Raw genomic sequence first — 10856 nt, forward strand, 5'->3', positions numbered from 1 at the left:
ACTACTTACAATCGTCAGTAGCGGAATCACAGGTGGCCCAAATGCGCGCCATGGCAACACACAAATGGGGGTGGATGTGTGTCCAGCCGGCCTCATATATCAAGGTAAAGGCAGCCTCGAATGTGTTTTGTCCGAACCAGGAAGGGTCGCAAAATTTATGGCATATCACCCGACAGGGGCAGGTTTGTGGGTGCTCCTGGTAGTGGGAAGGTAGACGCAAAGTTCAATGGTCCAAATACAAATCAGGCATGGTAATGGTAACCTGTAAAATCAAATGCTTCCTTTTTACTTCTGTATTCCATTTGGAATGTGTTAAAAACTGGATAATAATTGCTGCTGCTATGAACTGAGTGGTCTCTTAGTTCTATAGTGCATTCGACACTTGAAGAAAGGGTTGAATTTTTTGTGTCGTGACCTAAATAAAAGTCTAGTTAATGTTACAGCTTGGGGATTTGTGAGTTTAAAACTGGATGAGTGGCATATCACCATTCAATTTCAATTTCACGGACTGCATTTAATCAAAAGTACCGCTTTCAAGGAGGCTCAAGCAGCTATCCGAAAACTCTCAATCTGAAAAATTGTTTAGTGCATATTAGAAGAACCTTATTTTCATGTAGTCAGCCCCACTATTGAGGCGCTCTCTCAGTATTCCAAAGCATTTGATACTAATACCTTCTCCATGCACGTTTACTTGGCAATATGGCATTTGGACTCTTGTTAGTGTGTTTTAATTAGATATGCATAGTTGAGTGTATGGAGCATTAGAAAAACTCCCCCTATTGACAATCACAGTGTTCCATCTCCTAAAATAGACACCGAGTTATTTGAAACTGTACTTTCCATCCAGTGGGAGGACAGTCAAAATTGTTCAAGCAAGTACCTTCTAATTGTTGTATTAAGTGCCTATTAGCTAAAAGATACCACCGCCATTCGTAAAATTTAATGCATGCTACTAATTTTTAATTGACTTGACACTTTACACCCCATCGCATCCCGTAATTTGAATCTATCGAAAACTGTTAAATCATTAATAAGCTTTCAAGAATCTACCATTACTGTGGTGCGAGTGAAATCGTCACCATTCTCATTTCAGCGCTTCATCCTATTGGCTGGAGATTTCATGATAGAAATAACAATTATCCATGAATGTGTTTATTGTGAGATCTCAGTATTTTATAATGAATCGTATCTATCCCCTAATCTTACTTCCCAGGACCGTGTGACTATTCTTGTGTAGGTACAGGGGAAGAATAGTTGTGCAAATTAAAAGCATCCCATGGGAAGAGCAGGCTCAATTAGGTCTGTCTTGCAAAAGGGGTATTTACTATTGAGTGTCCGTGCGCCCAAAAATGCCCAAAAATGTTATGCCAGTGGAAGGCAGGGTGGTGTGTTGAGAAGCTGGGAAATTTTGAACAACTCTTCTGGCTTGCATGCAGACCTCAGAGTTCTTTGGCCCCCTTCCTTCCTCTCCCCACCACTGTCCTCCCCGCCATTTTGCTGCTAATGCGCATTTTCCATTTGTCTTCAACAGTTCATTGGCGAGTGTTTTGTACAAATGGAATTTCTCCCTTGGTGAGTGTGCCTGTCCGTGCAGTGCATACACGGAGGGTTAAGGTAAAATGATAAGTTAATGGCTTCTTTCCACCGAAGGATGAAGGGAGGGAGGAAGAGAGTAATAGGGGGTGGCCATTCTGTCAGGGCTATTCCGACAAAGGAGTCCGATATAGCTACTGCTCCTCCTGTTGGTGCTGCTAATGTTAATTATGCACGTTGATATGGCAACATGGTGAACAACTAATTGGTAAAGTTTACTCCTCAACGAAATAGCACTGCCACGTCCGAAACCATATTTTCATGCATCTGCTAAAGCGAGACAGATGGCAGTTCAAACTTGTGGTAGACAGAGCCAACTCAGTGGTTTAGAAAATAGCCATATGGGAGGAGAGGAAAAAAGAAAGAGAAGCTGTAGCAGAGGTGCAAATTTAATAATAATGTTCTTACTGATGGTTCGTGAGGGGAGTCGTTTTAAGTAATGGAGGAACCAAGGAGCTAAAAGTTTGATTCAGTGAACATTTTCTAACCATAGTCAGTAGTACTTAATAAATTTGTCAAATAAAGAAATGAATGCTGCTTAATCTTAAACAAATTAATTCACATCAAACAAGTTGGTTACAAAAGAAAATCATGAAGGGGCTCTTTTATTCAAAGCCTCTTCATCAGTTTACTACCCCCACAAAAACGTTGGTTTTTAGCAGCCTTGACATTTAAAAACATCGCAGATGGCCGGTGTGCGTGTGTGGATGGTGGTGGAGGTAAATGCTAGATCGTAGTCTAGACGGTCGAGGTGAGGTCGTAAGTAAAGTCCCAATCTCGAAATGCTGCTTAGCTAGAGTTGCTTGTGCACAGCGACCATTTCAGCCACACGGAAAATTAACGACATTGAAGGATCTCCAGACGCTTCCCTGCTACTTTAATTGAAACGTTCCTACAATTGTATGAGTGAAACCATGAATACTTAAATACATTTTTAATAGCAACATTTCCAGAATTTAGTTTCAGTTTAAGCTTAGGGCAAAGCAAACCAAATGTATCAACTTCCGGAATATTTTTGACTAAAGAATAAGCAATACAATCGTCTGGGTGTAAGGAGGGAAGCTGGAAAAATTGGGATTCCATAAAGCACATAAAGTGGGAAGAAGTAGCACAAAGAAAAAAACTGAAGTACACGATAACCCAGAACAGCTGAACAGAAGAATCAGAGGAGGGGAAACACCTGAGCCTGGGCAGCACCACCACCATGTGATGTTTGTTAAATTTGTTATTTGAGGAAATCCAGTTGTCATGAAATTCACGACACTCTTGTCTCCTGAAAAAGGTGAATTCGTCCGCTTATTAAAGAGGGTCCATCTGACATTTACTCCAGCAGTGGGAAGGTCCCCCCATAAAACCCACTTGCCTTCCGCCCTCCCTCCAGTTTGCGTGGTTGTGGGATTCTAGTCGTGGCGAAGATAAATACAGGTATGGGAACCCACTCGAGTCACATAAAATAAAGCCGGCGTCGCGTTTTGCCAGACTAGATGGACTGGGCTCTGAGTTTGGCGGTAGCAGAGGTTAAGAATGTCTAAACAACCAACCACCAACCGGGTAAAATGGGGAGTTAGATAAATGCCAGTTTAAAAATTAAAGAATGACTTCATAAAGGCTGAAATGCCAAATGTTGTAGAGAGAATGTCTTGCATGACTAAGCTCTTTTATCTGTAATTTAAGTCCCACTTTAGTCTCCTCGAAGAAAACGGTATATATTTTTCCTCGACACTTACCACAAAAGCTACAGTAAATTGCCATGCGGCTTTACTAGTGAGTTACGTACGACGTAGCATTCACTTTGAAAGTATTTAAAGTGGAAAACAGAAACCTCTCTCGCGATTGGTGATTGTCTTTTTTAAAGAATCTATGGGATTGGAGATCCGTTGATTTTCGCTTTTGCTTTATGCTAACGGTAAACAAAATACCCCCGTCACACACGAAGTAGCGCTCTTATGCACTTTATGGACGATTTTTTTTAACTCCCCATTTCTATGGATGCAAAATTATTGAAACTTAATAGATGGTATTAAGAATAATGGATATTATGGGATTTTTCATTTGAAACAGGCCTCCATAAACACACGCTGTTGATAATTAGGCGAGCAATAAAACAAGACAAGGGAGTTGTTGTGTCTGGCAGTCGCTGTGGTTCAGTCACGGATGAAGAATAGCGCAGTTGGGATCACCCGACCCTTTAAACTACTAAAAGGTACAGAATATCAAAGTTGTCAAATTACCCAACACTTTCTGTCGAATTCAAATCTATGCTGTAGCAGGAATTTTAAAAGCTGCGGTAAAACGAAGGTAATCAGAAAAGGCCGCGACGGGTTTATCATAAATAGTACTTACGAGAACTCGAACTTAAAATAAATTGGAGTAAAATTAAAATTTGAGAATGTGTTAAATTTAAAATAGTTACAGCTAGTGCCAACTTCCATTCCAATGTGGCAGCCATCAGCAGGGTACCGAGTGCTCTTACACTTGCTTTTCTTTTCTAGTAAGAAAGGTTCCAAGAAAAATCAAGTAAAGTAATCCCCTAAGGATAATCAACACTGCTGAAAATACAAATTTCACTCACGTCTCTAGAGCCATTGTCATGTTTATACGCTTCCACTGGATAGTTGGATGGAGACGCTTTTTTAACTATTTCAATTAAGAGACTATGGCCTGCTTTTTAAGGATCTTAAAAGAGTGCACCTTATTTTAGTTGGCGAGCCTGTTCAAATTGGCATTCATCTTGTTTTAATTAGTAAAAATTCAAAAAATGCAACTGTTATTGTAGTACGGCTTCAATGACAGTTTCAGCTAATCATTCGGTTGAAGTTTAAAAGTGCATGACTGCCTTGGTAGAATGTTTGCAAACAATAACTCCACACACAACGCCTAAGTGATTATATTGAGTCTAGCGGTGGAACCCCTTATTTGATATATCAGCATTTAATTTTGGTGAACCATTGGAAATTAATTCAATGGGTCGACCACATGTGCTTACTTAAAAGTCTCCAAAAAGAATGGAGAGTGCCTTGTTTAAAACTCCGACCGTGTTCGACTGCTTCGTAGTCCCTTAGCACGCAAAAGGGGCTTTGTCGGCACAATCCATCCCTGTTTGGGTAAATACCTTTGTAGGGTTGCCAAAAGGCTTGAAGATCAATGCTAAACTACATCGACGGTAGGAAGTTTTAAGTGGTAAAGTGGGAGGAAGGACAAACAATTGCGGGTAAACTATGAGAATTGCTTTGGTAGGCTTCATTTAGGGAACACCACTGAAAATGTTCCGACATCATTTTGACTCAGTCAAGGAATTTTGTAAGTCGTTTGCGCGAGCAACAGTGATTCTAACGCAGTAGTTTTCAACGAACATGAGAGTATCTTAGTGTCTTATTAAGTGAATTTCTGAGGTAGATTATTTCGTAAACGCATCATCAGAGACAGCACTGGGGCGTTAATTTGTAAATAGATCTCTTAGTTAAAAAAGGTTCAATTCAATTAGAAAATCTGACACCAGTTAACTGCTGGCCCTATTTCTCGTGGTGCTGACATACCAATAAACAGTGTTTAAAATACTTCGCATTTGAAAAAAAACGATCCTATGGGCCACGCAACCCGGGGGTTTCGAACTATTATAATATCCACAATACATTCATTGTTCGAGAACACGCAATGATGGGTCTTGTGGAATCATTGGCATGAAGCCTGCTTTTAACTGTTTGAGACAGGAAAGGTTGATTTATAGGCAATACAGTGCGTAAGGAAGACCTTGAGAAGGAATAATTTGCTTAGATTGAATGCCTTCTCAATACGTGGGGAGGAAAATCTTCATTATTTCACGGTAGCTAATTTATAACCTTAGAATCTATGATTAGAATAAAGGTGGTAGTATTGATAAAATTATGCCTTTTACCACTGGTCAGCATTTTATATGAATTTTTGTGAATTTTATCAAACCTATCTTCTATTTATGCTATCATCTGCTGCCTCGTACTATCGCATTAAGTCGATTTGGCATGAAGCGGATCCACAAAATTTTCGCTTTTTTGGACTTCATTGCTTCTGAATGGGTAAAAAACAAGGAATTAGTGATTACTGGTCAGTGCAACGCAGTCGTGTCTGCTACTTGTCCATTTAAGTAGAATATATTTTTTTGCTGTATCCAACAAATTCATGGTTCCTCTGCAACGCGGATCAAACTTCCACAAAATAGCTGTACCTGACTTATACAATGCACAAATAGTAAAGCACTCCATTTGTGGACAAAAATGAATTGTTTTGACAAAGGATGACCTTTAACCACAGAAAACTGTTGTTGCGTGGAAATGGCAGCTTTTTGCAATACTTGGTGCAAATACTCCAATAGCTTTGAATTAATCAAGCTTCCTTAGGATAGCTGATTTTGTCAGTCTAATATGGCAGTTATGAACCCCGACTTACTAGCTACTTTTTGAGAATCGGCTCAATCGTTATCCGCCAAATAAATAAATAGGTAATGTGAAATAAAACCATACTGACTTCAACTGTACTTGCATCTTCTCTTTAGCCATTTATTTCGGGAAGTAGTTGCAATCAAGACGTCAGTGACACGAACCATGAAGGGATACCTAGAACAATGGCATTTGTATGAGGGTCATAATCATCTGCTTTGGAATTCACTTAAAGTGGTTGAGGCAATAAGCAAAGTGATGTACTTGATCTCCAACTTTTTAAGCAGCAACCATGCAGTCATCTAGGAGAGTGAAGATTTCGATCGCGCAGTCATCAGGGGTTTTACACGGAAGTGTTGTCGGTCCACACTTCTCCCGCAGACAGCTGCACACCAACTGGTTCTTCGTGATCCCACCTCCTTCGTACGCGTCTTGACAGTGCTTCACCATGACCCTGAAACACGGTAGGTCGGGGGGTGAAAATAAATGGTTGTCAAATATTCGTAAAATATTATTTGTTGTTATAATATTATGTATTATTAATTTGTATTATCCATCTAAGATGCGAATGGCTCTGAGCCAACAGTCCCATTTACTTAGCTCAAAGTCCAAAATGTGTACAAGTACCTACGTCCCAAGGACTAAATGCGGATCACTACTGTAATATCTATTTTGCGTTCTTAGCCTTAATAGCAATCTGGAAATGTTAATGATAAAAACTACTAATAATCGACTCATTCGAAGGTAGTGTGATATGACGGATCGGTGCAGCATGAGTCAGGAGGCGTATTTGAATATTCAACTACGATGTCATCAACACAGCATCCAAGTTATGGGCGCAATTTTTAATAATGCCACAGAGTACGCTCCATGCCACAAATCTCTAGCAGGAATATCATGGTAAAGCTGACTAGATGTACAGCGTAATGCTGTACATTAATGCAAACGACATCAACCGTATTCCACATTAAACGGTAATGAAAGCACAATTACAGACTAAGGCTCGAATTAAAGCCTATATGAAAGGGTTTATAGGAGCTGTAGTATCGGTGTTTTTAATACTTAAGGCTTCTTCCACAAATATTTTATGAGGATATTCCATCGACGCAAAAAACACCGCTCAAAGCAAGAAGATATGAAAATTTCATGATAACAGTACCAGCGAGCATCCTTTCTATAGAATCTCGAAATTGTGTATGCTTGTATGAAAAAAGGGTGCTAAAACTCACTCGCAACTGGGTCTATCAACTTCTGCGTTCGAAATCACAACTACAACTACAAGTACCAAGGCCAACAACTTTCCTATTGAGACGTGCGGCATTTTCACTTTGTGAAGTGTAGGAGAATAAATGAGCTTGGTTGAGGAGGCAAGCCTATTTATGCACACAGCCTTTGTGTATCGAAAGCGAGCTGAAAAAGGATCATGTTTCCGTGCCTATGTTACGATTTCATGTATGAGTAGCGGCCTAGGTATGCGTTTGAGTCCCTAATCCTACAGTGAATTAGATGTATTAATTTAAAAATTCACATATTATGGGTACTTACCTAGTAGTTTCTTGATTGCGCTGAAAACTTCGGTTTTTCAACATGACTTTGAAATGTCCATTGCAATTACGAAGTGATCGGGATAACGAGCAGAAGCTAAAGTTATATCGACTTCTTTAAGTGAATTTGGATCTTTATTCAAATGTCTGCACATCCTGAATATTCAGATTGAAAACAAGTGATCCATTGACTTTTAAATTTATTATTTACTTACCCAACTCTTACTCATGGCATTAGGAAAGCTCATGGCTATGGATTAATGCCGCATTGGTTTGTGTTTGCTGCGGTGACAGAGGTTAGTTAATGAAAATCCTACGGTGAAAAAAATAACCCTGATAAAAGAACTTTAGCCTTTAATGAAGGAACTTTTGTAGAAAAAAAAATTTATAAAGTGAAGTGGCATACTGCTATGGTCGGTATGTATTTATACATGACCAGTAATTTATTCTGCTTTTATAAACTCGTTCCAACAGCTAGAAAGAAAATTGGGCTGACTTTCATAAAACTCGTAGAGGTTAGCGATTCCCACACAAGCCATTTCCGCGGTTGCAGTTAGTACCCCTCTCCTCCAATTTGGTTGCCTTCACGTGGAGTTCGAAACACCGTACTTGGTGTAGCCTTTCATGCTCACATAAAATTGTGAGAATCGTAGCATTGTGAAGTAAATACTGATGCCCAGTGAAAGCAGCAAAGGAGGATATGATTTCATTTTATTTAAGGGTATTTTGGCCATTTTAGCAGGCATCCAAGCGGCTAATATCTCTCGATTTTGTTCAGCTATGAGCAAAGATGGAAATAAATGAGCAGTCGTTTGTCTAGAAATTACTTTATTGTGGCATATAGTGAAGGCTCTTCATAAGACCTCAACAGCCACATAATGTCTGTTGGTGTCGTCTCATTGGTCCCTCGGGCTGCTTCCTGCCCCCGCACCCCAGCGATGGGGTATTGTTAACGGACACGGGAGAGCGCAAGTGGTGTGGTATGAGATGAGGTGAGGCTGGAGTGGGGTGGGGGTGCGGAAGTGGAGGTGAGAGTGGGGAGAGGATCTCAATAAAGCAACTTACAACAACGTGCACACGCACACAGAGGCCCCAGTGAGCAGCCCTGCTCACTCACAACGCGGAATGTTTCAAGCGTGGCCAGCACTGCTGCAACCGCAACAGGCTCACATCTATCATCTCCATATCGATCCTCGATCCGACGATGGACATGAAGCAGTTCCAATGACGTCGATAACGGAGCAGAATGGAGCGATAGAAGTGGAAAGGACAGAAGCAGCGCTGCTAGCGGCAGAGGTGCGATTTCGGGGAGAAGGAAGGTCAAGTGAAACAGAAAATCAGCGTAACGAGCGAGAGCGACGGCGGGTGCAGCAGGTGAACGCGGCTTTTGCCTTATTGAGGCAGCATTTACCCATCCAGATTGGCCCTTACGAGACCACTGATCGAACGCGTCGGGCGCCAGCACGAAAACGACGTAGTCAACGCACCTCTAAGGTGAAGATCCTGCGCGCTGCTATTCGCTACATCAACGAACTTACAGGAATTTTACAAGCATCCGAGGTGGTGGATAACGAACAGTTCGTATGATAACAATTGCTCTTTTGTGTCCAATTCAGCAAGATTTATGCAATTCTGCTTTGCACACATTTCTCTCATCTGATTATACTTTTGAAAAGCTCTAAATCATTCGCGTGAGGGTTTATAAGATTGCTTAATACCTTTATTGGAGGTACGGTAATTGGCATTTTCAGTAGGCTCTAATGCGCAAAAAAATTGACTATACTTCAACTGGCTATTTGAATAATGCACAAATAAAACAGCGAATGTAATATTTTCTCAGGCATATAGAAACAGCAACCAGCAGCGGCCATCTTTGTGCTAAAATCAAAGTGTAGTTTTGTGCAATAAAGCGATACGGCCATTGTCCAGACTTACCTGGAGCACATGTCCACCCAGAATGCCACAACTACATGAACTTCATCGCCATCTCGATAGCTAAAAATAAGGGTTTCGGCTACTTACCACCCAAACCGCGAAACTTTTTTGCCAGGAAATCAAAAGTGACAGTAAATTTTTCCCACAAGTGTAAGCGCGATCAGCTCTCTAGATTCTCCATAAGTTGACGCAATTGAATCGTACATTGGAACGGGGGGAATCAAGCTGAATAATATGTTCAGTTCACACATTTACATGCACCTGCAGTTGTTTACATGACATGGCAAGCGTGCATCCATGCGCTCTGCTAGACAGCGGAGCTAAAATTCTCGCCTTCGCTTGGGCTCTCCTGCGGTTTATTGCAGGTATGTATGGTGGACCTGAGTGAGTGAGCAGGTGCGCCTTTGATGTCACCTCGCCCCGAAGTCGCCAGTCTCCTCCTTTCTTCATGTGCGTCCCACTAAATCCTAGACATGACAGGGCACAGTGGATTGGGTCAATAAATATACTCTTCACTTCTGCGCATTGTCTCAGTGAGTGAACTCATTGTTCCACCGGATGAGGACGCTGCGAACCGAAGCCATTGCTTATGCGATGTAGGGCCAATTCCCGTAATTTATGTTTGCCATCCGCTAGTTTGACCGCATTCCTGAATGCACCGTCACGGTAAAATCCACAATTCTATCAAATTTTCGTACTATTTCTATGGCGAAACCGTATTTAGTAAAGCAATGTCATATTCATACGTATTTTAGGTAGATGAACCCCCCATTAAGTATAATCAATCTAAGGAGGGATTGTAGCCATTAAAAGGGGCTCCTTCTGTAAGAATGAGAATGAATAATCTTCCAGGATTGTGTTAAGGCTTGGTTTTTGCAGAATGGCTCCAAGGGATCCGAGAATAATATTAATTTAGCAAATAGTAACAATTGACACAAGCCCGTTATACGATTGCATTTGTGCGACCATCTTAACTATGAAGCAAGATTTTTTTGCCAAATTTATCTGTATCCCAAAGCTCTGTGTAATGAAATGAAGGAAGCGTGGAAATTAACAATCCGTACCACTCGGAAAAAGGATTTTCGACTCAGAGGTAGAGATGAATGGCTTCGTGCTCCCAGCGCAGGTGACCCTATTACCGTGGCAAAGGTCTGTAGGAAAGATCCGAACACAGTTTTCATGCGACGTCATATTATGATCATGGTGTCTCACTGTATCATCAAAAATGTCTTCTGCAGTCCGAGGGGCGCTAGTCCCACAAATGGGGGAGTTTATTAATTGGGGGCCCTACCGTGAGTCATGGTGTTATTTTTCATCGCCTCTCGGGCCGAGCGCCGAGTTGCCATGCTGGTAACCGCCGCGAAAGCCATCT

At 41.1% G+C, this 10856-nt stretch overlaps 2 protein-coding genes across 2 annotated transcripts; one reads left to right on the plus strand and one right to left on the minus strand. All coding sequences in view use genetic code 11, as the record gives it.

The window, feature by feature from the left end:
• Positions 1-6284: 6284 nt before the first annotated feature.
• EGR_02501 (hypothetical protein) lies at positions 6285-7326 on the minus strand (the record flags this gene model as incomplete). Its single annotated transcript, XM_024491750.1, has 2 exons — positions 6285-6459; positions 7235-7326. 2 exons carry the CDS (start codon positions 7324-7326, stop codon positions 6285-6287), a joined length of 267 nt encoding a protein of 88 aa, XP_024353901.1.
• Positions 7327-8674: 1348 nt separating this feature from the next.
• On the plus strand, positions 8675-9136 carry EGR_02502 (Helix-loop-helix protein 4; the record flags this gene model as incomplete). Its single annotated transcript, XM_024491751.1, has 1 exon — positions 8675-9136. The coding sequence occupies one exon, from the start codon at positions 8675-8677 to the stop codon at positions 9134-9136; it is 462 nt and encodes a 153-aa protein (XP_024353902.1).
• Positions 9137-10856: the final 1720 nt, after the last annotated feature.

The sequence above is a fragment of the Echinococcus granulosus genome (assembly GCF_000524195.1).
Source record: "Echinococcus granulosus chromosome Unknown EG_S00011, whole genome shotgun sequence".
NCBI lineage: Eukaryota > Metazoa > Platyhelminthes > Cestoda > Cyclophyllidea > Taeniidae > Echinococcus > Echinococcus granulosus.